At 48.2% G+C, this 26181-nt stretch overlaps 11 protein-coding genes and 2 non-coding genes across 13 annotated transcripts; 3 read left to right on the top strand and 10 right to left on the bottom strand.

Annotated features, from left to right (window-relative positions):
• Positions 1-231: 231 nt before the first annotated feature.
• YALI1_F10486g (uncharacterized protein) lies at positions 232-2043 on the bottom strand (the record flags this gene model as incomplete). Its single annotated transcript, XM_505107.3, has 1 exon — positions 232-2043. The coding sequence occupies one exon, from the start codon at positions 2041-2043 to the stop codon at positions 232-234; it is 1812 nt and encodes a 603-aa protein (XP_505107.3).
• A 3203-nt stretch (positions 2044-5246) lies between these two features.
• YALI1_F10530g (uncharacterized protein) lies at positions 5247-6455 on the bottom strand (the record flags this gene model as incomplete). Its single annotated transcript, XM_505108.3, has 1 exon — positions 5247-6455. One exon carries the CDS (start codon positions 6453-6455, stop codon positions 5247-5249), a length of 1209 nt encoding a protein of 402 aa, XP_505108.3.
• A 746-nt stretch (positions 6456-7201) lies between these two features.
• On the bottom strand, positions 7202-7291 carry YALI1_F10538r. Its single transcript has one exon. It is a non-coding gene; the product is annotated as a tRNA-Asn (tRNA).
• A 1151-nt stretch (positions 7292-8442) lies between these two features.
• On the bottom strand, positions 8443-8697 carry YALI1_F10552g (uncharacterized protein; the record flags this gene model as incomplete). The annotated part of the gene is made up of 1 exon (XM_505109.3): positions 8443-8697. The coding sequence occupies one exon, from the start codon at positions 8695-8697 to the stop codon at positions 8443-8445; it is 255 nt and encodes an 84-aa protein (XP_505109.3).
• Positions 8698-9166: 469 nt separating this feature from the next.
• YALI1_F10558r lies at positions 9167-9293 on the bottom strand. Its single transcript, XR_002432155.3, has one exon. It is a non-coding gene; the product is annotated as a 5S ribosomal RNA (ribosomal RNA).
• Positions 9294-11956: 2663 nt separating this feature from the next.
• YALI1_F10585g (uncharacterized protein) lies at positions 11957-13756 on the top strand (the record flags this gene model as incomplete). Its single annotated transcript, XM_505110.3, has 1 exon — positions 11957-13756. One exon carries the CDS (start codon positions 11957-11959, stop codon positions 13754-13756), a length of 1800 nt encoding a protein of 599 aa, XP_505110.3.
• A 358-nt stretch (positions 13757-14114) lies between these two features.
• YALI1_F10616g (uncharacterized protein) lies at positions 14115-15083 on the bottom strand (the record flags this gene model as incomplete). Its single annotated transcript, XM_505111.3, has 1 exon — positions 14115-15083. One exon carries the CDS (start codon positions 15081-15083, stop codon positions 14115-14117), a length of 969 nt encoding a protein of 322 aa, XP_505111.3.
• A 474-nt stretch (positions 15084-15557) lies between these two features.
• On the bottom strand, positions 15558-16751 carry YALI1_F10633g (uncharacterized protein; the record flags this gene model as incomplete). The annotated part of the gene is made up of 1 exon (XM_505112.3): positions 15558-16751. One exon carries the CDS (start codon positions 16749-16751, stop codon positions 15558-15560), a length of 1194 nt encoding a protein of 397 aa, XP_505112.1.
• Positions 16752-17850: 1099 nt separating this feature from the next.
• Positions 17851-18687, bottom strand: YALI1_F10652g (uncharacterized protein; the record flags this gene model as incomplete). Its single annotated transcript, XM_066094477.2, has 1 exon — positions 17851-18687. The coding sequence occupies one exon, from the start codon at positions 18685-18687 to the stop codon at positions 17851-17853; it is 837 nt and encodes a 278-aa protein (XP_065950549.2).
• Positions 18688-18719: 32 nt separating this feature from the next.
• On the bottom strand, positions 18720-19481 carry YALI1_F10660g (uncharacterized protein; the record flags this gene model as incomplete). Its single annotated transcript, XM_068283289.1, has 1 exon — positions 18720-19481. The coding sequence occupies one exon, from the start codon at positions 19479-19481 to the stop codon at positions 18720-18722; it is 762 nt and encodes a 253-aa protein (XP_068139390.1).
• A 1099-nt stretch (positions 19482-20580) lies between these two features.
• On the top strand, positions 20581-21666 carry YALI1_F10671g (uncharacterized protein; the record flags this gene model as incomplete). Its single annotated transcript, XM_505115.3, has 1 exon — positions 20581-21666. The coding sequence occupies one exon, from the start codon at positions 20581-20583 to the stop codon at positions 21664-21666; it is 1086 nt and encodes a 361-aa protein (XP_505115.1).
• Positions 21667-22308: 642 nt separating this feature from the next.
• Positions 22309-23310, top strand: YALI1_F10688g (uncharacterized protein; the record flags this gene model as incomplete). The annotated part of the gene is made up of 1 exon (XM_505116.3): positions 22309-23310. The coding sequence occupies one exon, from the start codon at positions 22309-22311 to the stop codon at positions 23308-23310; it is 1002 nt and encodes a 333-aa protein (XP_505116.1).
• Positions 23311-23954: 644 nt separating this feature from the next.
• Positions 23955-24824, bottom strand: YALI1_F10713g (uncharacterized protein; the record flags this gene model as incomplete). Its single annotated transcript, XM_505117.3, has 1 exon — positions 23955-24824. The coding sequence occupies one exon, from the start codon at positions 24822-24824 to the stop codon at positions 23955-23957; it is 870 nt and encodes a 289-aa protein (XP_505117.1).
• Between the last annotated feature and the right edge of the window lie 1357 nt (positions 24825-26181).

Raw genomic sequence — 26181 nt, forward strand, 5'->3', positions numbered from 1 at the left:
ATAAATTACTTGGAGTTTGTTGACCAGAATACAATGTACATCACAGGATGTAATAACATGTGCGTGAGCTCCTAACTGAACTGACGTTGGTTCTACACAGGTGATAGCCCTATAATTGAGTCCGTCTCTTTCCCCCGAGTGTTCTTATTTATACGCTCGCACTACTACACATCCTCACTTTCTTTTGGTTTTTTCCTATTAAAATGAATCCATAACATATATAATCCTCTATCAAGCAACAGGAGACTTGCATCCAAAGGCGACAGTGGCAGCTCCAGGGGCGTCAAAGGCTTGCACCAGCGAGTAGACTGATGAGTAGATACCCAGAATTCCAGTTGCCGCTGAGCACAGGAATAATGTGAAGTTGACTAGAACCCACCACGGCCGGGACAACACTCCTCTCTTCCACCGGGCCAGGGTCTTCCATGAGTCGTACTTAGTCACCTTTCTGGTCTCCATGTCTACTATATCAAGCTTGGAGGCCTCTTCTCGAATCGTCAGACCCATATACATGAGAGGCGGAAAGGTGTACGAGAACTGGAGGATGCAAGCTGCTCCCACAAGAGAAGTGAGTGCCGAAAACTGGGGTATGGCGGAGGCCAGAACGAAGGCAAGAGCCCAGAAAAGAAACACCATGAGTCCCCATGTTATTCGACCCTTTAATCCAATCTCCAGATTAGGTAGAAACGGCATTGCTCGTCTCAGGAGAGTGATGTAGACCACCTTGACACCGACGTTTCCATAGAGACCTGCTCCAATAAGCGCAGACACCAGCGACACTACGTTAACTGCAGTCTGCCAGTTGTAAGACCCCAGGCCCTGGTTGGCCGGGTTCATTGTGTACTGTCCTTGGTAGGCGTAGACCAGAAGTCCGTAGAGCAGGTAGCACACGAAGATGACCCCCTGGGCAGAAAGCATTCCCTTGAGAAACTCCCTGGGCTTTCTCATTTCCGACAGAAATTCCACAAACACCATGGCTCCTCCGTATGAGTACACAATATTCATGACGGCGTTGAGCTGGGTCTGGAAGGGTACATTTTCAATGGCTCGAGTTCGCACAGGGTCGGTGGAGTTGGGCAGACCATTTTGCTTGGCTCCTCCAACATAATTGGGGGGTTTGGTTCCTGCGATACCCATGGTTGAAAAGACAACAAACAGGTTCATCCAGATGGCGGCGTTGGCGATGTACGAGAAGTTGGAGAGTCCCCGGATTTGGCCAAGGAGAATACCAGCAAGCATGAAGATGATACACCAGACAGAGAAACATAGCGGACTGTAAATCTGAGACAGACCCTGGCCGTTGGAGAGAATGATAACGGCAACATTGCACAGCAGCTGTAGACTCTGGAGCACGTCCACCCCCCATCTGAAACCTTTGCCGTACACTCTCAGAGCCAGGTCTCCAAAGGTCTTCATGGGAAACTCTGGAGAGTCGAGTTTGAGAAACATTCTGTAGATGAGCCAGCCTGTGTAGACAGCAGCACCTCCAAGTACACTGAAAAGCATAACACCCGGGAACCAGCCCAGCTGAGAGATAGCCCATGGTGAAGCCGAAGGGCCTAGAATATCTGTAGTGGTGAGAAAGAAGACGGACATCCAAGTAGCTGTTCGTAGCGACATGTTTGCAACTGCCAGTTCGGTTTTGGCACCGGGAATCTGGTCCAGAACTGTTTTCTCGCAGTCTGGAGAAAAAGTTCCTTCTGAACTGCTGTGGGATTCGTCAGAGCGCTCCTCTGGTTCAGGCTTCTTCTTTCGGTACTTGTCGAATAGAGATGAGAATGGCGATTTTGGAAGTGCGTCTTCTCGAGCTCGCTGAATGGCGGCATAGTGATAGTAGACTTGGAAGGGCTCTGTGGAGTCCAGTTCAGCTGCTGCAGACAGATGGATCTCAGGTACGTCATACTGCACCTCCTCGATCTCTCCAACCTCGTGCACCTCGTGAATATCGGGTGACGCTTCTTTTTTCATTTCCTTAGTTGTTGAATCGATTAGTTGGTCGTCCCTACTCCCCTCCCGATTTATATGTATATCATCATACCACATGTTGGTCCTATCAAGGTTCAATATCCATCGTGCAGAAGCTTGGCAGGCTTAGCCTCCCTTGTGTTTCCCCCTTGTGCCTATCAGCGCACGGCACAGGTGGTGGTACAACATTGGGGCTGATTCGTGCCTGTGCCGTGTATAAGGCGAGGATCGAAGCCGTATGTACAACCGGAACCTTCACTATGCACCAATCCTGATAACGAAGCCCATTGTTCCGTGGGTGCAAAACGAAGAACTCATCTTCTGTAGAGGAGATCTTGTCAGTTGGTTGAACAAGCTGGGCTGCTTTTCTTTTGGAGTTGGTTTTCTATAGACCGATAGAAAAGTATTCTTCAACAATTGGACTACTTAGAGGAGTCCTTTGACGACCTCCCTGTGTCCTCTATCTCTGAGATCTTCGCTCGAGTAACTCTAATGCGTCTGGCTATCTCAACTGAGTCGGTCACCTCCACAGGAGCAGAATTGGATGGATAAGTATGATATTTTGGATAGTTGTTGACACTCACTTTATTCGGTCAGATTTGAACTCTGTGAAGCTCCAGCTCCGATATTGGTCGAATTAGACACTATCTCCTGATGTACTCCTCACGGATTGGACAAATCTAAAACAAAATGAAAGAAGTGATATCTCGAGATGATGGAGACACAGAGTTAAGCTGGAAAATCCTAACCAAGAGAAATTGAGCTTTTGCAACTTCGGGGGACATTATGTTTTCCCTAGAGCCGTCTCTGTAGTATCAACAGTATATGAAAGGGCATTTGTTAGTAGGACGTGGTGTCAAAAGTCGACTACAGAATCTAAGCAATAGCACTTGATTTATCATTGCACGAAAGCTCATTTGATCTAAATTCTCTCATCTCAGATATATAACGGGGTCCCTGAAACATTCCGAATACTGTACACCCTTGTTAATGCCTGTCTGAATCACTAATAACGCATGAATCTAAATATTTATCTTGCTACTTATAGCTTGACGATTGGGCTTCCACTCAGCCATTCCAGAAATGTCGCCAGTGGCCTCCACAATATTACAGTACCGTGTAATCGTCGGTGTGCTTTGCGTTGGAAATGTGAATTTGCGATAGAAGAGGTCAATTAAGTCAAGTTACATCCTTTTCATCCTTGTAGCTGATGGTCGTGGTGTAGCACTTTCCGTTCTTCTCCTGAGAAAAGCTTTCCTCAGAGAGAGATTCATGTCAATATTGGTGTATCCAAACTGGAAGGTGACGACGGGCTTCTCTCTACACTTCTACCAGTTACACAGGCTGTTGTCTTTGGTTTTACCGGCAGTTGGGACTCTCTTCAGAAGAGTACTTCGAGACCATTTCAGGGCGTTTCTATACCAAAACTACAACCGCGAGACACTTCCGTCTTTCCTGTAACCAATCCATAACCCACCAAGTTGAGATGCAGATATAGGGTGCTGCTGGGACTGTCTAGAACTGCTCAAATTCCGTAGGAAAGTTGTAATGGAAGGTCAGGATAAATGGAAGAGAGTGCTGATAATTTTTGTCCTTCATAATCGTCTATCGAGGTGCATGTGTCTTTTGTAGACTCATGACGATGTCTATCGACCATCAGTTTTCTTGAATCAGTATCACGCTCGTACCTGCATCAACAAGGAGAGTTATCCAAGTGAATATAGCACTACAGAGAATTCGTGTGTGGAAAAGAGCCGTAAATTTCTTTTTTATAGTCAGTACTTCAGAAGACTCTTGCCAATACTCCTTGGTCTATGGCAAGAGATCCATCCATGAGCTTACAGTAATGTGGACATCGGGGGCGATGAAGAGTGATTTGTAGAGAAAAGGTTTGTGACGAGTGAGAAATTGTAAAGTATTTTCTCACTTTTCTCAATTTCACAACCACCCCTGGACCCTTCTCTAGCACAGCCTCAGTCGTTGTCCCCTTATGGTGCGCATCTCTGCTACTTACTTTTATCGATGTACTGGTACCTACTGTAGATCAAAGAACGCCTGAATAGCTGTGCAGAAAATACCGGTAGTTGGCACGGTAGCGAGTGCTCTTTGATGGATTTTAGATGGTTTTACAATGTGTTTAGTTAGTTTGGCAACTGTTTCAATTGATCTTACTCGCCTACATTTTTGTCGTAGCACTATTAATTAACCTCCAAACTGTATAATGCTCGGACATCACCAAGGAGCACCCGTTTGTACCTGTCATGGACCGTACCCCATGTACTACGAGGCATAGATTTTGTACTACCAGTCGAATCAACGGATAATATTGAGCCGATTCGTCATCTGTTGTTACTCCTTGTCAATGATTTAGTCAGAAACATCACGTTCATTACGAACCTAGATTATGGTAGAGGGACAAGGCTCACTGGTATGCAAGTGCGAGTACAACTCCACAAGTGGCATCAGTCTTGTGACCGATATGGCCATAGTCAGCCTACAAGTACAAGTACTTGTATTTCCTGTTCATCCAAACTCCTATTCCACCTCTCCTTGCACCCCCACCCCAGAGAAATCGACAACCCATATGCACTTCCCAATCAGCTCCCATAACCACCACGGTCTTTCAGATCGAATCCTCAAAACACAGGCGAAAAATTATCGCCGAAGGAATCATCAAAAAACTCAACATCCTCACAGGAATGCACATACCTCGGATCTAGTTTTTGACAATCTGGACCAGTGAAACCCTCAGTATAAAATCATCTCCCACCTCCCTAAGCGAGCTCGAACAGCTGAGATGCATTCTACTGTGAGAGTGAGTAGGTAGTGTGTCCATCCGAGCTTTTTTAGGGCGATACAATTATTATTATTATTGTTAGCCCACGTGAGAGCACGTGTGACATTCCACGTGACTCGAAGTAGGATACTTGTTTATCATCCCGTGATCAGAAAAACATATATCTGGTAAAGGGTGGGCATGTACTCGTACACGCTCGGGATACACATGACAACCACTAGACTTAATCACACGACTAAGTCCTACCAGACAGATGACCTCCGTAACCATGACAACCATATTCCAATTTAAAGTTTAACTTTCGCCACGACACGAAATTCGACGCCAACTTTAAAACCGTGTCTGTTTTTCCGACATAAAAAGAAGACGAAAATAGAGGGCAAATATTCCATATTTTTTTGCATTACCATGATATCATTAGTCTAGATAAATATTAAATAAATGAGGAAGGGTCCGAGCGGGATTACTCAGAAACGAAGCGAAATTACCAAAAGTGCATCTGTCTAGATTGAGAGCCAGGTGGGGTGTCAAAAGAGGGGAATTGAAGAGAAGAGAAGGATTGGAGCGGCGGCATTTGCGAGGTGGGCGTCGTGTGATAGTGGTTTTGCGACTGCCCGTGGGATGCCAACGGGGTGGGTGGCGGCTGCTGCTCGGTGGGGATAATGAAAGGGTTGTATTTCGGAGGGATTTGGTCAGGTCTGTAACCGGACGCAGTCCACGACTGGAAGAAGGCAGTTATGGCCAGAGAAAAGGCTTCGTCGGGCGCCCGTTGTTGGTGGTGATGCTGCTGAATGTGTTGCTGGTGGCCCTGGTGTTGGTGCAGAGAGTCTATGCTCATGGGCATTGGGGTCGGTTTTGTCATGGGCCGTTTGGGGGTGTTTGCAGACAGCTCCTGCAGAGGTGGTCGTTTGAAGGTGCTCTTTGGAGTGAGTCCTGTAGAAATGTGTTGAGGTCCCTGCTGCTGTTGCTGCTGCTGCTGAAGAGGCTGGATCTTTCGTTTGGGCGTCTCGTCCTCGGCCTCATCCTCCGTCTGGTCTGAATCAATGTCCGCCAGTGTCGTGTCCATGCCCAAGTCCACAAACGAGTTGCCCATGGTGTCGTAGTACGAGTCTGTCTGGCCGTTAGGCATGTTAGAGCTCTGCGGGTCCTCGGCCATGCGCCGTCGCATATCCTCCAGCGTGTAGTCCTCCAGCGGCATTGCCTGCTTGACGAGCTTGTCGGTGATTTTCTTCTTGCCGTCCTGCTCGAGCTGAACTCGGGCCTCGTGTGTCAGCTGATCGAGAATCTGCCGGTTTGTCTTGCCGCCGTTGATGGCAAACATAATCTGGACGCTTTTTCGCACCTGGAAGTCCTGGTAGTTTTTCTGCCATGCGTCGTTCACCTCGAAAATGAGCCGCCAGTGCTGGGTGTTTTTGTACTGCACAATCTTGCCTCGAAAGGGACACCCCATTCGTCGGCCTGTGGCCTTGACGATAAATGAGCCGCCGCAGTTGCACTGGAAATCGACCCGGAAAACGTCCTTGTACACACCGTGGACTTTTCTGTATGTGGAGCGCAGCTGGATGATGTGATGGCCCTCATGGGTCCGGTAGGCCTTGATGTACTTGAGAGCCAGGTCCAGCGAGTCGAAGAGCTGGGCGCCAGGCGTGTACGCCCGGTACTCCTTGATGTAGTCAATGTCTGCTTGCGACATCGACGATGAGTTGGTTTTCGAAATAAAAAGTGTTTGGGTCGCTTGGTATAGTCTGGAGTGCGGTACAAGAGGTGTTTGTATCAAGCTAAACAAACACACGCGTCATAGAGTTCAGAGGCTATTTTCAGGGGTCGGACAATCAGTCAAGGTGTATGTTTGAGAGCAACTATTGAGAGTATGAAAGTACATTTATAGTCACCTGGGGATCCGGAAGTTGTGGTCAAATTACCAGACCAATTCCTCCTCTGCTCCTCCCACAATTTCAATTGTTTTGATTCGACACACTGGAATGCAGACCCCCCAGAAACTCTAATTGCGAAGACCGACCTTCCCAATGGGGCTTCGTTCCAAACGGCCTGGCCTGGAATGAATCCTATTTAGGAGGTAAACAAGAGGTGGGGAGAGCCGGTCTAAGGGGGGCCGGGTCGGGGGGCAGGGTGGGGGGTCACGTGGGTGGGATTAGGTAAGCAAACCGGAGACCCAGAAGCACATGGCCGTGTTTGAATTATGAAATGCCTTATTTTTCGGCAAATAATATCACCGCCAAAATTATCGGCTTTGTGAGGTCCCGTCCTGCAGGTGGGATGTTTTCGGACCTAATTCTGGGGTGAAGATCGTCAGTGTAAACAGCAAGAAGATACGGCGCTAGGTGGTTGGAATAAAAGACGGTGTCTATTGGATCATTAGCGGTTGTGTTACCCCTGGCCGAGATGACAAAAAAGAGGTATTTGGTCAGACAAAAAATACGACCGAGGAGAGGGTCGAACTCTCGATCTTACGATGACTAGATAGATGTTCTAACAGTCGTACGCCTTAACCAACTTGGCCACTCAGTCTGATCTATGTTTCAAGGAAAACGTGGCTTGTGCTATCCGAACTATGTCCAAAATTTCGGCGAAAACTCCATGCCCGACTTCAGATCCCACATATCCCTAGAACACAAAAAAGGAGTTCTAATTGAATATTGCGTTTTTAAAGACTTGTTTTAACTATAGTGTACCCGAGGATCAGGTATCCCTGTTGGTGAGGTCTCACTATTCACGGTGATGGTGATCATCAATACGTAGAATTGATAGTGAGAGAGGTGAGAGAGAGGTGCACACGGGAGGTAATATATAAGTTTCAAATGCTAATATAAACAACGTGCTTCAACTTCTCTTTATTATTGTTGCCTTTCACTTGAGTTCTTGTAGATAGCGATACTAAAAAGATAATAGTTCACTTTTTGTTAAGGACATTACCTCACGACAAACCCAATTAGAACGATGATAAGTGAAAGAAGTAGTGTACACAACTTGCCTATAGATTATGTCTTATAATGACAAAGATAATACATTTATTCCACCCTTCCTTATCATCTCTACTATTTCAGGTCTTTCGCAGCCTATTTATCCGTCTTTCAATTAGTTAAACCTTTAGTTGAGAGATGCACCAGCTATGCACCCGATTATCGACGGTGATAATTACTTAATCTCTACGATATTACAACAGCAACAAAAGCCATACCACTTATTCAATAGAAATGGGGCGGAATACGATGGCTATTAAGTCCAGCATTGTACAACGATACCAAAGGAGATGGTATTTGGATTGCTTCAGAACTTCCGTTGGGCGCAAACCACCATCGGTTTTTAGAGGGTTCAAAACGAAAGACATGTCCTGCGAACAATGTTCTTCCTTATTATCACAGGATCTCAGGTCTTTACGTACAGGTAGTTTCTATTGAAGTTGTTATATTTGGTATATATAGCGAGACTCCTCATGCCCTCTTGTCTGTAACAACAGCAATTAGACATGTTCCCTCTAGTCGATATCCTGCATCCAGGTGGATGTATTGTATTCAGATACCATGATCATGGTAATGAGGCAGGCAGACTGAACTTGAGCACGCACAGAGACAGGATCAGAATTGCAAAGTCGGACTCTTTGTTGATATCCGACGCCGCCTTGCATCTGTCAACGCAGGATTGCACATCAGCTTCATCGGTTATGGCCAAATCTGTCGGAAAACGCTTCCCCCGACATTGAGAACGAGCATGGCGACGCCGATACTGACAATGTTTGCTGCTGCAGAAATGATGGTGGAGACGTCTCCGACATGCTGCGATTTGGCCAGCAGTCCAAGAGCCAGGGTGACTGTCTGGTGACTCAGTGCCACGGCCAGACAGTGACCAATGGTTGTTCGGCGGTCCACTCCGTCACCAATGTCGCATGTCAGCACGAGTAGGATGATCGCGATCATATCAGATAGCCCGGGTGGTCAGAGGTGGGGGAGATCACAAGTGATGGTGTGGGTAATACGAGACTGTAGGTAGCTGGTACTTGGCGTCGTATCAAGAGGCAACTGTATCAGTAAGTGTGCCGGGAGACTTGTGCCAGTACTTGTAAAAATGAACCGATGATGGAGAGATGAACCAACCGGAACACTCTAACCATGTTCGCCACCAAGACAGTTAAACATGAGACACATGTGGGGCAGACAGCATACCGTGCATGAGATGACAGGGGTGCAATGGTATGATATTGTAGTGGGGTGGGGTGGAGTGAGCTCAAACAAAAGAAATAAAAGGAGCAAACCAATGAATGTATCGCTGTTATCTGCTATAAGGACGGCAAGTTGTTTACACGGGCGCAACAGGGGTTTTGGTGGCAACTTCACGAGTCAACTGTAAGGTTTCGGCGACTAAAAAAAAAGAAAAGAAAAAAAAGAAGATTGCAGCACCCAGGATTCTCGGTATGCGTCTCCCACTACAAAATACTAAACTAGGCTTCTCTGGTGCTTGGACTATGGCTGATCGGGACGGGAAGCCGTATTTTCACCAGGATATGGCCGCAACCATTACTACTTAAAAAGCATTAGAGCAATATACTGAGCCGAGGAGATCACGTGACCTTTTTAGAATTAAATAAAAACATGAGAATAAAAAAACAACCAAATTCAAAACCTGGCTTTAAGGTGCTTTTTGAAGACATTGTAAGGGGAGGGGAAAAACCCGAAAGCCCTTGGAATAGATACGCAGCAGTCAAGATTGCTTATACAGTAGTGAGTCCCCCAATTAGTGGAAGGAGTTGAACATGTAGTTCTGATGGTCATGTCAGTGAGAGAGTGAATGCACCTGTACAAATCAGTTTCTATACATCAAAAGTATTTTGAGAAGTAAAAGTTTTTGAGACTTGGACCATAGATAGGACCATATCCTTCTATATCTTTTTATCTTTCTATATCTTTTAGATGACTGTGTTGGGTCCATTTAAAACCCTGTGTATAATTGGAATAATCTCACTAACATAGTTAGAACCTCCAAGTACTCTACTCAAACAATCTAAGTGATCATAAAACAAAAAAAAACAGTCAGTGTGCAACATCGTAACGGTATGTACTGCACTTGTACATATTGTAGTATATTATATTAAAAGTGTCAAAGCCAGTTCATAATAAACCAATAGTACATACTGTATCGTACATATTTCTAAGACATCCTCACCTGTCTCAATGAACACACGTCTACAGCGCTGTCTGAACTATTTCCACTTCGATTATATTGTCTGTTTCAGATACAGTTCGTCGGTTGAAAAATACGGCGCAAAAATAAAATTCAGTAATTACTGATCGACACCATTAACTTCCTTGAAACGCACATTTTTGGAGAGCGGACATTTACAAGTACAAGTACGGTGCGGGCACTACACTGGGTAATGTAGCAACACTGAGACAGCTGATTTCCTCTTTCAGCCACGAGTTCCTCGTCTGAGAAGTGCCTTTTTCTCCCTTCTGTAGACAATCCCCCTGCCTATGCAGTGAACGGTTCATATGCAATCCCATGGCCATACCGCAAAGACTGCACGTTGATGCAATCGAAACTGCTCCAAAACAGGCCATCCTTCGCACCTCATCGTGCCAAATATCGTATGTACCCAATACTCGTACTGTACCGTGGATGTATGTAATTATGTGGGCGTGCAATGAGAGCTTTGTCCAACATTTCTTTAGTGCGGTTTTAAGTGCCAGATTTGCAGCAGATCCAAGATGGACACCAGATGGGCATGAATGAGCATCTCCCGTAATACTAGTGAGACCGTACATACTGGCTGTGGCGATGGTTGTGGCGATGGTTGTGGAGCTAGTTGCATGGTTGTTTTGATGTTGCCCACTGTACATACAATAATGGCCTCCAAGCTGCCTCCTCTTCAACACTTAGATTGCTGCTCTCTACAGAAAACCTTGCCCACCTGGGCCCACCTCGGCTCTTACCCCTGCTTGGATCGCGACTTTTCGAGGAGGAGTTGCAAGTGACAGGCTCGAAGCAGAACGTCAACCAGCACGTTGAACGTAAACTTTAATGGCTCGTTTTGGCAGTGGGGTATTGCCTAAAGGTGTGTTATTGAGGGGACTCAAGGGGAGCTATAGGAATAAAAATTACATGAATCAAATATTTGAGACTACGGGAGTTCGGATATGTAATTTTATACTCCAAATCATTATTAATTCCACCTTTTACTCCTTTCCGAAAAAAGTCAGACAGGGTTCATTCAGGGACCGAAATCTGCATAACCCAATTCGTGTCCTGTTAACCAGCCATCGATCCACATTCAGAAGAGAAGACCGCGTTTGCCAAGAGATCTGGACAAGACAAGAACTCTCGATGGATCTGCCGGTTGCCATTCTAACAATAATATCCACCAGACAATGTGGATAACAGAAGACAATGCAACGTCCCGGAAATTATTATATACCGTTATTATGTTGTCGTTTCAACAGGTTCTCGCTACAAGTAGCCGGGGCTTGGTCAAAAAGACACTAAGTCCCTGGGATACATCTCGAAACGGTCTATGGGCCCACCGATCTTGGTTTGAAGCGTGCTATGGTGGGTCTTTCCCTTGACTTTTTAGATCGCGTTTTAGGTTTTTGGTGGGGGGAGGTCGATTTCGGATGCGATGAGGGGTCATAATTTAACCAGCTCTAGTATACATATTGCAATGAAAAAAAACAGGAATCAATAGCACAATGTCTGAAAATTATACTAATGTGTTTTTCATCTCAGCAACATGTCTTCAACAGCTTCTAAACTGCGTCACGAGTTTGGAGATAAAGTTCCACCATGCATACAATGGCATTATCTGACGAGGCTGGTCGCTCCCAACTCAATAGGGGTAGCACCCCAAATGCAATCTTGCATAACACATCAACATAGACATACGATCACCAGCCCGGTGCAACAAGATGCAGCAGTGCTCGAGATATATAGAGCGCGTGAGGAGGAGATGGTCAGCCAAAAAGAAACGCAACCTCAGACCGACAACAGCACATCCTTCTCTTTACGAGCTACAATCTTTACTCCAACGACTCTTCGTCACCACATTCATTACTAAACGACAGTCTACACTCTTTCGACTCGTCCCACATTCTTTAACAAACGAATCCATTTCAATTCCTTGATACCTATCATCGAATAGTCACTCTTTGAACCAACTTCAGTCTCTCTCTATTCATCACAAACACAATGAAATTCTTCTCCATTGCTCTGTTATCCGCCATGGCTGCCGCCGCCCCCATTGCAGGTGCTCCTGCCGAGTATCCTGTATACAAGGACCCCGAACTCTACCGAACGGTCACCGTGACCGTTGAGGGAGACTACTGCGAGGCCACTTATGCCCCCTCTGCAGCCTTCCCTGCCGCTTCTTCCGCTTACTCTGTCGTCAACATTGATGGCTCTGGCAACGGAAAGCAGACCGAGGGCGCTGCTTCTCAGGGCGCTCAGCCTACCGGTACTGCTGGCTCTGAGGCTTCCTCTGAGTCTGCCTCTGAGTCCAAGCCCTCTGCCAATTCTCAGGGCCAGAACTCTCAGGCTCAGGCTTCTGTTTCTTCTGAGAAGGCCCAAGGTTCTGCCCAAGGTACTGCCCAGGGCTCTGCCCAGCCCACCAACGCGGTTAACTCTCAGTCCAACGCTGCTGTCTCCTCCCCCAAGAAGACCGAAGCTGCCAACTCAGGTGCCCAGAACTCTGTTCCCAATGGCCAGGCTTCCTCCACTCCCATCTACACCTCTGCCTCTGCTGATGGTGCTTCTGTTCAGGGTACAATCTCTCCATCTTCCTCCCAGAAGGAGAACCCCGCCGAGAACTCTGCTTCTTCTGCTGCTGCTCCTGTTGCTTCTCCCTCTTCCACTGAGTCAGACGAGTACGTGTACGAGACTGTAACCGAGGACCGAACCTCCACTGCTCCCACTCCCGTAGTTACCGTGGTTGTCAACCCCACTGGAACTGTCACCAATGTGCACACCAGAGTGTCCACCTTCACCACTGACGGCCAGACCTTCACCACCACGTTCTACGACCAGGCCAACGCCACCACCACCGAGTTCTCCACCTTTGTGCCTGTGGTCACCACCTCCGTGCCCTTCAGCAACTCTTCTGCTGCTGCTGCTGCCCCCACTTCCGAGCCTCTCTTCAGCAACACCACCACTCCCGTCGTTGAGCCCTCTACCAGTGCTCCCTTCACCAACACCTCTTCCCCCGTGACCGCCGCTGGTACCTCTTCTGTTGTTCCCACTTCGTCTTTTGTGAACTCCACTACCCCCGTGACCTCTGAGCCCACCTCTGCTCCTTCCGTTGTGCCCACCTCTTCGTTCGTGAACAGCACCACCCCTCTTCCCACCTCAGAGCAGCCCTCCACCTCTTCCGTTGAACCCACTTCTTCGTTTGTGAACAGCACCACCCCCATCCCCACCTCTGATCAGCCCTCAACCTCTTCAGTTGAGCCCACCACTTCGATCCCCACCTCGTCGTTCGTGAACTCTACCACTGAGGCTCCCGCTACTCAGCCCACCACCTCGGAGACTTCTTCCATCCCCACCTCGTCGTTCGTCAACACCACTGCTCCCGGAACCACTTTCTTGACCCCCAACCCCACTAGAATGCCCGGTCTGCAGGCCCTTGACGCTGCCGCCGGTGAGAGCCTCGAAGAGTCTTCTACGGTTGAAACTTCCACCAGTGCTTCTGCTTCCTCCAGTGACCCCACTGTGACCTCTTCTGCTATTGAGACTTCTTCCAGCTCTTCCAGCTCGTCTTACTCCACTAGCACCATCACTAGCACTGTGACTGCTGACCCCAGTGCTACCACCTCCCCCGCCACCTCGTCATCGGCTTCTTTCGACATCGAGGCCTACTCGGTCTGCCCCTGGTACTCGGAGATGGTGAGCGACGACGGCCTTCTGTCCGCAACCTCAACATCCACCTCCTACGTCACCTCTACCCAGACCATCACTTCCACTCTGGTGAGACCCTCTGCCACCGCTTCCGCATAGACGGCAGAGGCTTTAGATTTCTTGTAGTTTATTTGTAATTTATATAATGATTGATGTTTTGTCTGATATACTGGGTCTAGTCGACGCAAGAATTTGAATTGTAGCGGGAATTGTGATTTGTAGGAAGAAATCCTGTATGTAATTAATCTATGACTCTTCTAATGGTATATGATAGCTACAGTAATCCTGTATAGTGCACATTCCTTGTATTGTAACTTCATTATGGTAGAACTGCGATGTTCGGAGAGTTTTCATGTAGTTTTCTATTTCGATCTAATAAATACATGCGGATTAGTTCATCCTCGATAATATACATGTTCCCACATCGTCATCTTGCCCAAGCACCTCCCATCGCCTATTACCTTCTCTTCATATCCTGAAGCATCAGCTTCTTGAAGACATCATCCTTCTCGGCCTTTTCAGGCTTTGGCTTTGACACCTTGGACTTAGCAGCTCCAAAGGGGTTCTTCTTCACCTTAGGCTTCTCCGGCTGTGTCTCCGCCTTCTTCAACCCCAGAGACAATTGGATAGGAGCATCTGTCTTAGTAAGCACAGCCTCCTTGACTTCCTCAACCACACCGTTCTCTTTTGCTTTTTTGACCTCTGCCTCGATTCGTTTGCGCTCCATGGTCTCGGTATCTTCAGCACCTGACTTCTTGGCTGCCATCTGTTTTCGTTCCAGAGAAGCAGCCGAGTTGTCAATATAGGCTATAGTCAGCCCTTCCTTGTCTGTTTCCTCCACATGGCAAATCTTCTTGTCGGCCAGATGTTTCACAAACGCAGACAAGCTGGCCCATTGGGTGGCGTTCATATGGACATGCTCCTTGTTCTGAATGTACTCGTTGTAGAAGCGGTTTGCATTGACCCGTTTCTCTCCGTGAGACATTCGCAGCTGGGACAGAAAGTCCGTCTGGAAGTCGCGGGAGTATTGGCCAATGTGCTTTCGTGCATTCTCACCCAGCAGCAGCATTTGACGTTGATGGCTTTCGCTCTGAACATGGCATTTGTATCCATTCTCGTCCCGGCACTGTTTCTCGCATACCTGGCAGAACCACTTGAGTTTCTGCAGCCCGCGTGACTTCATGCGGTTGGCGATGTATTTCGGAGTTCCAAACTCAGCCTTTCCCATGGTGATAACGGCTGTATACGATGTCTTTGGTGTGGTGTTCAGGGTAAAGATGATTCCGAGCTTTTTCACTTGGCAAAGCTTATGCACGATAACGGTCACGTGGCGAGAGATGTAGGGAAGGCTTCTAGAGGGCAAGCCGGAATGAGAGTCAACTGAATGAGAGTCAACTGAGAGAAGCAATTTGCCACAATAACACATTGTTGAGGTCGGAAAGCTCCTATTAAATCTATCGCATTTGTATGAAATAATGGAGGTTAAATCGTGAGAAAACCAAACAATTCAGATTAATTCACATCCTCCTGATATACGCCATTTTTTACTCTTTCAAATAGCTACTGTATAAAAGGTAGCAATATGAATATCAAAGACCATCCTTTCGTACCAAATGAGACCCTTCATCCACCAATAGAAATTTACAACACTCTCGAGACTCGCTTTTAGCTGTATCTCTGTTCTCAAGTAATATGGAAGAACTCTGTATACTTGTATGTACTGTATGTGTAAGTCGCAATGCCGGGCAAGAATTACTGAGTTGATCGAGGCTTGATCTTGCACAGTTCTGTAAGTTCCCACGGTCGGAACACAGGCTCGCCTCTCCTCCTACTGTTGATTGGAGACTCTCGGACCTTTGCCCTCGAATCTCTCTCACTCTTCCCAAATCTATTATGCTAGCTACTGATTGACCTGCGGCTGGTTCTGGTTCATTCTCTCGTCCTCGGGCTTCCATGAACCGGAAAACAGATGCTTGACAAAGGCCAGCGGGTCGTCTGTATCTTTGGCGCCAAACTGGTCGACACCGGGAGAGAACGACGTCACGGGCAGAACCAACACGTCCGACACGTGCTTGGGGGTCTTGAGGTTGAAAAAGTCCTTGATGCCGACCTGCGACTTGAGTCCCGACTTCTTTCGGTCGTTGAAGTAGTCGAAGACAGAGTCGGTCCACACTCCGGGCCCGGTCCAGTCCATGATCTCGCTGCCATCGGTCTTGTCGCCAGCCATCTCCAGAGTACCACTTCGCTTCTTGGCCAGCGTCTTCTCCACGATTCGGGCCACAATGTCTCGCAGAACGGGGTGACCGGGTTTGGCCTGGATTGTCCACTGGCACAGCTGGATTCGTCGAGCGTACCACTCCTTCCAGTCGGGTCGGTCGGGATCGGCCTCAATACCGACAATCAGACCAACAGTGGAAGGGGAGACCTCATCAGGGATCCAGTTGGGGATGGGCTTGAGGTCCTCAGTGTCGACATCGGAGTAGACACCTCCCCGAGCCAGCAGAACCAGGTAACGGAAGAAGTCGGCCCGCAGAATGTTTTTAGGCATGGCCTTGTACGCCTCCACCACCTCAGGGATCTGAGCATACAGGTGCTGTACAAACATTGCTGCTGCGTCATCGGTCAGCACCTCGTGGACAAAGCTGGGGTTCTTCTCCGTCCAAGTTCGGATCGGCTGTCGGATCGTGTCGGGCGTGTCGTCGGTGATCTCGTCCTTCCACGTCTGCCAGATGAAGGCAGGGAACTTTTTGTACGTCTCGTAGGGGAAGGTGTATGCGAGTTTTTCTCTGAGCGACGCTCCCTGGGGAGGAGTTCGAAGACGTTGGATCTCCTTCTCCAGCACCCGGTTTTCGGTCTCCAGCTCGCTGAGCTTCTTGTTGAACGAATCGAACCGCTTGGCCGCGGCTGCCTCCTGCTCCTTGAGCGCCTTTTCCGTCTCCGCCCGCATCTTGTAGATTTTGTTTTCGAAAGCGGACATATCGCCGGGCAGTAGCACCGTGGGGGCAATTTTTTCACTGGACCCGAAAAACAGGAAGCACACGGTCGCGACCGCGAGCCCCAGCAAAATCACCCGTCGAGCTGTGATGAGAGCCATGGTGTGACGAAGTATCGAGTGGGTGTCGACGTGCGATGTCACTAGAGTTGATGTACGTGTAAAGTTACGCGAGTTTGTGTGTAGCGTGGTGTGTGTGTGTGTGCGTCTTCTCCGAGACAATTAACATGAAGTAACATGCGAGAGATTAACACGATAAGAGGGATTGGATGGCTATTTATATTTTGAGGATGTTGTAGCCACCTCGTTGCATTCATTCTGTCATTAAATCTACTTCAACATGTACTGGTAACTACTTATACCTCTCGCCTACGAATGTTGTATTGCACCCATCTCACGCAAAAGAAACATAAAGGCACACACCGAGAGCAAAAAACGGTTCATAAAAAAAAAAAATTAAGAAAAAAAAAAATAAGAAAAGAAAGTCCGCAGATGCAAAAAGTCGACAGGAATAAAAACTCCCAAAAATAGACCCTCTTCATATATTATAGGTGACAGCGATAAAAAGGCGACATCAATGGGTGCTAGAGACGTGATAGCGACAGGAAAAATAGTTCAATTAAATACCCCAATTGTGAAGATTCTAACGGTATAAACAATATCACATTATTCAAAGTCCATCATCATAAACTAAGCAGCATCACACAGTTAAACCAATAGCGTTCATTTCGCCTGTCCTATTACCTGTGTCTTACAGTGCGTATACAACCTATAACAACTTGTTGTAACATTACAATGTAACGAAACAGATCCCAAAGACCCAAAAACAAGGAGATCATTACTCAGCCATTCAGCCGTTCTATTGCCAAAACAACCTCGGAGCTACAGTACTTGTACGAGTATGACGCAGCCAACAAAGTTGTGCCGCGCCAGCTGGCTGTGCTGCATCATACATGTAGGAACAACTGTTGACTTGTACAGCCTACAAGGAACTAGAAAATAAGGGGTAATGTCACGTGCCCATTGTGTGGTCACGTGATCTCAGCTTTGAATAGATTTGGATCATTTCACTGTGACAATATTGTGCAAGTTCCAACTTATGACATACTGAAAGTGAGTAAGATAACGCTCAACGGTCATTGGTTACACATTACTTGGTTGCTTTGTTGTACTAATATACTGTCTGTATTGGTTCTATTCGTTAATTGATATCGGAAAACAACTTTAAGGCCTCAACAACCACCTCATCCTGCATTCGAGGAGCAATCAACTGGATAGAAAGAGGAGCTCCTTCATACGTCTCGGGAGAATACAACGCCTGCCATTCGGCATCTAGCTTGTTTCGGGGCTTGAAGTCCTCCACAGGCTTGTCGGAAGCCTTGACAGACGAGTAAGGGACTGACACGGAAGTGTAATCCGCCAGATTCCAGTACGCTGTGTATCCCCAGTAGTTGCAAGTTCCAAACTTGAAGGCAGCTCCCGGCAGAACCGGGGTGATGAGCATGTCGATTCCAGCCTTGGTCCACTCGTGCATCAGGTTCCAACGGAAGGTGTCTCGTTGAGTGTGTGCTTTCCAGAGCTCCTCGATGTTGAATCGCTGGACGCTGGGGTTATTTAGAGCCATTTTGCTCATTTCAGTAAGAGATTCTCCAACACTGGACAGCTCTTCTTTGAGCTCTTTTCCTCCGTCGGGGAAGTATAGCGACGAGATGATATGGACGGCTCCAGATGGGTCGTAAGGAGTGAATGGAACCAGTTCGATCTCGACATGCTTGAAGCTCAACTTTTTGATCTTATCAAGGTACTCGTTGACAGCCCGAATGACAGGGGGATGGGGAGTAACGTAGCCGTCGTCAGCGTAGTAGCCCACTCTTAGCTTCTTCTTTTGAAATAGAGCTGGATTCCACATAGACCGTTCAGTGAAGGGGTCGTATCTCCAGACTTCTGCGTCCGACATGACCTTCATGAATAACTCCAGCAGCTTCGGAGATGAAGTCAAGGGCCCAATACATGCCTTGATCGAGTCTGCTCCATGCATAACATAATCACAGCCCGTGTTTGTAATTCTTCCTACAGACGGACGAAGACCATAGACACCACAGCAAGCAGCTGGACCTCGAATTGAGCCTCCAATGTCAGTTCCGAGACCCAAAACAGACGCTCCAAGACCGACGATGGCTCCTTCACCCGAGGATGAGCCTCCAGACGTGAGATCTCGGTTATAGGGGTTGTAAGTCTTTCCATGGAGAGGCGACTCTGATTCCAGCGACATGAGAAATTGGGGACCGGTATTCGACAGTAAGGGTTAGCTCCGGCTTTGTAGAGTACTTTAAGGATGATAGCATTGTCCGGAGTGATGTTGTTGATCTTGGAAGACACGGAAAAGTGGCAGGTTCGGCCTTTGAAGCCCACCATCTCCTTGACGGACACGGGAAGTCCATGTAGAGGACCCACGGGCTTTCCTGTGGATTTTAGATAGTCATCAAGTTTCTGAGCAGTTTCCAGTGCCTCTCGAGGAAGCAGCTCCGTCAGGCAGTTTGTGAGAGTCTGGGCAATAACAGCAGCTCTTAGGAACGCTCCTGCGACAGCCACAGCCGATACCTTGGCCTTAGCAAGCTGATCGAGCAGCTCGATTGGGTCCGAATTGATGATAGCTGCATCGTCATGGGCCAGCATCTCCTGGAACACGGGGATGGAGTTCTTGGGCAACTTTGCGGGAACTTCATGATGTCTCGAGTCCTCGGGTGGAGGAAACACTTTGTCCAGCTCTGCAATGGAATCGTCTCTGATCTTGAGGAACTTCTCTCTAGCAATTTCGAATGTGAGAACCATGGTGAAGGTTGCAATCAGGTTTTGTCGACGATAGTTGGCCAACACCGTCGATGCCACTCCAAGGCATTATATATTGGCTTTTGTTATCATACGGTATCTCCGCACTCGAGCCGCAGCGGGAGTTTAATATGCGACGCGCAAGGTGGGGGAAGACTAGAGGGTGGAGCGGCTTGGAACTCATATGAAGAGTTGAAACAGATAAGGAACGTTTAAATACCCCGTTACGCAACGGCTGCTTTTCATCCTATGTGGGTTTTCGGTCGATAATTGCCTACAATTGCTCTCTTCTTCTCGGAGGGGTGCTCTCATTCAGGAAACTTTCCACGCCCTTATCAGCCTACATGCGTCTGACACCCCCGCTCAACGAAAACGATATGTACGTAGATCCATGTTCCCCGGAGTTTAGATATAGGTGTTGCAGTGAATTTAGGGGGTGTGATATACAGGTATAAAAGGTGCCACCGCCCCCACCCCTGCTCCTATCCCCAGTACATACAGCTTCTCTGAGACTATATCAACTTCCATGTTCAATTAAATCGCCAATTATACTTCGGTAAATGTCTCAAGTAATTACTTAACAAATGACTCTCAAACTGCCTTCTTTTGTTATTCTTTCACAGCAAAGTTATAATTAAATGAATGTATATGCAGAAAAAAAAAAAAAAACTTTTGTCAGACGACAAACACATATAGAGACAATACTAGTCATGGGATGAGTTCGTTACCAGTCTGCAACACTTCCTGCTGTCTCATTTTTCAATCCGTAGGCGATAATACAAAATTCCAAGAAATTCCATCTATTTCCACCATTGCCACCCATGCAGGTCAGGCATCAAAACTCTGATCAGTTAGCGAGGGGAGATATTTGGGTGTTGGTATCGAAGCCTTCCGTAGTTCAAATCTGGTAATTGGCAACTTCAAAACGTCCATGCGACTCCTTAGACTTGATTCAAGTTTTCACCCACTCAATAGGATTCATATTAACGTATTTATTGACACTACCTTCTCCTTCCGGGTCACGTGCCATGAACCCAAAAAATATATTTTCAAAATTAGACTGCGATAAATCCAAGTTTTCCAGACAACTACAACACACACAATGTCTTCCGAATTCCAAGAACTAATCGAATTTCTGCACTCCGACCACCCTGCCGTCAAGCAGGTTGCTCTACAGTCCCTCGTGGGCTACTCACAGGGCCATGCCGAGCAGTTCAAGGCCAACGACTACCAGGGAGTCAAGGATCTGGTGGCCACCGTCATGCTGGGCACCCCCAGAGTCAATGTGGAGAACGCTCTGACCATTCTCATCAACCTATGCGATGACAGAGACATTCTCGACATGCTGGCGTCCAACTCCATGTTCGTAGCCATGATTGCCTGCGAGATTTGCGATCTCGAGAACAAGCAGGCCGATCTGTGCTGTATGCTGCTAGCCAACCTGGCCAAGGACGACCACATTGTGTCCATCTTCGACGCCACCAAGAAGCTCAAGAACACGGAGGTGTTCAAGTCGGAAAAGCTCATCGATTCGCTCATGGACTGCTTTGTCAAGGGCGCTACCGGCAAGCTCAACCTCTTCTCCAACTTCGACTACCTGGCCTTTTTCTTTGCCGATCTGTCGCGATTCCGACGAGGTCGAGACTACTTTGTCACTGAGCAGCCCTACGATGGTCTGTTCCCCATCCAGAAGCTGCTGCCCTTCACCGAGTTTGTGGACTCGCGAATCCGACGAGAAGGTGTTGCTTCTACAATCAAAAACTCGCTGTTTGACACCGACAAGCACTCCAAGTTTGTGCTTGACCCCGAAATCAACCTGCTGCCCTTCATCATGCTGCCCCTGGCGGGCCCTGAGGACCTAGAGGACCCCGAAGAGATCTTTGATCTGCCCGAAGAGCTGCAGCTGCTGACGCCCGACAAGCGACGAGAGGAGGATCTCGACATCATGTGCACTCATCTGGAGTCTCTGCTGCTGCTGACCACTTCGCGGGAGATGCGAGAGTACATGCGAACCAAATCCGTCTACCCTATTGTTCGAGAGCTGCATAAGAACCACGACGACCAGACCATCCAGGAGCGATGCGACCGAGTTGTGCAGATGCTCATGCGGGACGAGCCCAAGGAGGCTGGAGATGATGCCAAGGTGAAGGAGGTTGACTCTGATGATGAGGTTGTCGAGGTGATTTAATCATAAACGAAGCGAGTGATAATTGCCCGGAACACGAGCGGGGCGAATGGTCTGTTCGGAGGTTTTACATCTAATCATGTCACCAGATGGCGCAGATCGAACAGTTGTCCGCACCTCTGGTCCCACAATACACATCAACTGGAGCCAGGGCTCATATGTATAGAAGCAGTTAATGAAATGTATTTGTATGAATAATTGAGAGATGATAGAATGATGTGATTGTGGATAGTGGTTGGTGTTTCTGTGTGTCATCATTGCGCAGAGTGGAGTGTAATAATTACTACTGTATGACCATCGAGGAAGCTGCAGCGGTATATTCAATTAGTTGACTTCACTCAACAAACAACTGAACTAGACTAACAGAACAAGCACCACAAGTGTCGGCCAAACAGTGCCACTTTTTTTTACTAGAACCAAATTTGAAAAGAGCAGTATATTTTCCGCTGTCAAATTAATCATTTCCTATTATCTTCCAGCGACAATTTATTAGCGAAACCTGATTGTATCCAGCACTCCAACTACCCTACAAACCCTCGTGCATCGCGAACTCAATTAATACACGTCTGCCGAAATTACAGTAATCAAGTGCTAAAAAATCACGTCCAACACGACACATCACAGCACACACTAATATTACACAACATGAGTGAAGCCGGACCATCGAAAAAGCGAAAGGGAGAGCCCGAGTTCGAGCTGCCCTGGGTTGAAAAGTACAGACCCATGTATCTCGACGACGTTGTGGGTCATACAGAAACCGTTGAACGACTTAAGATCATGGCCAAGGACGGAAACATTCCCAACTTGTTGATTTCCGGTCTCCCCGGTATTGGAAAGACCACCTCCGTGCATTGTCTTGCGCGTACTCTTCTCGGTCCCCAGCTGTACAAAGACGCTGTTCTGGAGCTCAATGCTTCAGATGATCGAGGTATCGAGGTGGTTCGAGGTAAGATCAAGAACTTTGCCCAGAAGAAAGTGACCATGCCTCCTGGTAAACACAAGATCATCATTCTGGATGAGGCCGACAGTATGACTGCTGGTGCCCAAAATGCGCTCAAACGAACCATGGAGTTGTACTCTGATACTACTCGATTCGCCTTTGCCTGCAACCAGAGCAACAAAATCATTGAGGCCATTCAGTCGCGATGCGCCATTCTTCGATTTGGCCGACTCTCTAATGAACAGGTGCTCGAGCGACTGCTGCACATTGTCGAGGCTGAAAACGTGCAGTGCTCAGACGACGGCCTGTCTGCTCTCATTTTCTCGGCGGAGGGAGATATGCGTCAGGCGATCAATAACTTGCAGGGAACTGTGTCTGGATTCGGATTCGTCAACTCTTCCAACGTTTGGAAGGTGGTGGACTCCCCCCATCCCGTGGTCGTCAAATCCATGTTGGATGCCTGCAGCAAGGGTGAGGTGACCGAGGCATGCGAGTCGCTCAAGCAGCTGTGGACCAAGGGATACAGCGCCCAGGATATCATCTCCACAATGTTCCGAGTCACCAAGACACTGGAGGTGCCCGAGGCGCTACGGCTGGAGTACATTAAGGAGATTGGCTTCACTCACATGAGAATCCTCGAAGGAATCACCACATATCTGCAGTTAGCAGGCTGCGTCGCCAGATTGTGTGGTATTCAGGTCAAGTGAGAGCTGAAATCAAGTCCACACAAGGCGGCCGATATTAAAAAAAGTCTCCAGAAGACCTGTCTCAACCCGTAGACAGTAATCCGTATCTATAAAATGCATTATAAAACCGAAAAGTGTGCAAGAGGTAGCGGTCTATACATGCCTTGTACACTATACTTTCACAATTCATGGACTCAAGCGCCTAGAGTATTGTACATACAGTAGTAGAAGTACAGTACTCACACGCGCACATATCTAGCCACATCAGGTTCTCGCTGAATATTAGTGAGACATATCTGAGCTTCGAGACAGCAGAAAGAACTCTGACACCGATAATCCCAACATAGTGTCCCCTGACCGAACCTATAGAGACGCAGATATAGTCCTGACACGTTCTTGAGACGCGTACAAGCTACGTTAGCTACTGCTTTGTGCTTGCTATCTTACTCATTCTGGTCCGACAGCAACTCCCGGGCCAGCAACTAATGCAACTTCAACTAAATACATTTTAAATATACTCCGAGTGAGCGTGTTACCCACGAGCTTTTGGACGAACACTCTGGGTTCAGGTTGGTGGATTACGGCGTGATAACCGTGGGCTCACAGAGTAAGTGCTGCTCACGCAGTTCTCACTTTGGTAATGCGCTCACTTGTGTTCCCCTTGTTTACCACCGAATCAACAAGGTCATTGTGGCAAGGAAACCGACAAATCCAGCCGCCAGCAGCGTCTGGTAGGTCTTGAATTGTTTCTTGGTGACTCCATCGACCGAGAAATCAGGCACTCCCATGGCGTTGCAGAAGATGTGGACGCACACGGGGGGCCAGACGGACTGGAAGCGCACGTAGAGCCAGGCGGCGTACCAGCCGAAGAGCGTGGTGAAGACGAGCTGCACGGCGCACTGCAGCGCAATGACCATGACCTTGTTCTTCCCTTTACTGCCCATGCTGACGTAAAGCTCGTAGCCGTGGTGCAGATGAGCGACACCAAAATACAGCGGCGTGACGAACACGGACGCCAGAGGCGAGTAGCCCGCAGCCTTGTGCACGGACATGATGCAAGCTCGGAACACGAGTTCCTCGGTGATGGGTCCCACAATGTAGTTTCGGATGCCCCACACGGTCTTGAGCTCGCGTTTGGCCAGGTGGAAGCCCAGCGGGAGCCCGTTTTCCAGGTAGATGCGCTGGTACAGCGGGCCAGCAAACAGTATCGCCACGTGGATCAGAGCCAGCACCGAGGTAGGCACGGTGCGTGTGAAGAAGTGCGGGCCCAGCTCAATGTCCATGAACTTGATGGTCTCGGACCACGTGACAATCTGCGGCTTGAGCTGCCATTGCAGCACGAGCGGTGTGATTACCAGCACGTCCACGAGCGTGCCGAGCGATATAATCTGCATGCGTTTTTTGACCACCACCTCGTCGTCTCTTCGGACGAGCTTGGAGGGCCGGGTGGATTTGCTGAGATACAGAGAGCCCACGTAGAGCGCCGTGATCAGGTGCGAGAACGACGCCGCCACCAACCAGTCTGCAAACGTCATTGTCGAGAGATGGGTTGCCGTGGTGTCTGTGCGTTTTCCGAGCGTTAGCGAAACTTGGAGATAGTAGTAGGCGGCTGCATGGTGAGTTTATTATGTTCCATCCCAGCCCAACCAAGAGTCATTGACCGGTCCCAAGCAGGATGAGGCAGTCCATGCATGCCCTAAACGGGGTGCAATTGACTGAAGGTCTTTGGTCTGGCGACCATGCACGTGACCGCCCACCTGCCAAGCCTATCTGTGTGGCGACTGGCCCATGACCTGTCTCAATTACTGCTACGGGTCGTACTCATACTTGTCTCTTCCGGCCTCTCCTCGCCCTCCATTTTTCCGTGGCTACCTTATTCGGTGAAAAACGTTGGCTTGTCTTTAAACTCCGTAGACTAAAATGACCGCAACTGTAGACTGTACGAATGGCGGTACTCTAACAACTAGCCCGTGGCAAGCGGGAGCTTGGGAGGGGTATTCGTCCTTTATATACCTACAGATCCTTGCGGGGTAGAGCGGGGTCTTCGCCACCACCACCTCCACCAACCCATCTGAGACATACGACTATTCTGGAACAGATTGCTGGAACCAGCGCGCATACATACGATAGTCGGCTATGTACACTAACTCAATCTGCACTTGCCATTAGGCAGGGACTGGCTGACAACGGCGCAAGCGGGATTGGAGAATGAGGGGTAAAGGGTGGACGTGGAGTAAGTGGGTGCAGATTGCGGAGGTGGTGGGGGGTCTCGTACATCCGAAGTATGACTTCTCGCCACACTCGGTTGACGTACATTTATTTGTGGCGGCGCGCTTAGTGGTTTCAGGTTCCTGCCAGCGCGCACCGGGAAGCAACGGCGACGGTTAACCGAGGCTCAGGTTGCGGTCTGTGGTTTACGCTTGGCGGAGGAACCATAAGGGTACTTTTGAGACTGAGTCCAGTCTGTCATTGGAAAGCGGTACATAACAAGCATGCTGCCTCGTTGCGGGGATGGCAACGATTAAGCAACCCAGTTGTGGGCGAGCGCACTCAATTGGTCCAATAACACCTGTTTATTGAGCCTGCTGCTGTACATCGTACACTTGACCCCTGGCAAGTATAACCTTGAGTAGGTCGCTAGAGTTTACTTGGGCTTGGAGTTGGAGTGAAAACTGGTGCAGAAGCGGGTATATATATTCATAGTACTCGTACCAGTACACGCTGTGGCAAAGCCAATCACTCTAACACAAAAGACAATTGGTTCAGTTCAGTTTTTCTCGAAAGAAACCACCTGGACAGGCTCTGATAACCCTGTCACCGTTTCCATATATCTTCAGACCCTTGTTGCATACATTGATGCTGGCATGCAACCATATTACCAGAGTGAAAGTG

The sequence above is a fragment of the Yarrowia lipolytica genome, chromosome 1F (genome assembly GCF_001761485.1).
Source record: "Yarrowia lipolytica chromosome 1F, complete sequence".
NCBI lineage: Eukaryota > Fungi > Ascomycota > Dipodascomycetes > Dipodascales > Yarrowia > Yarrowia lipolytica.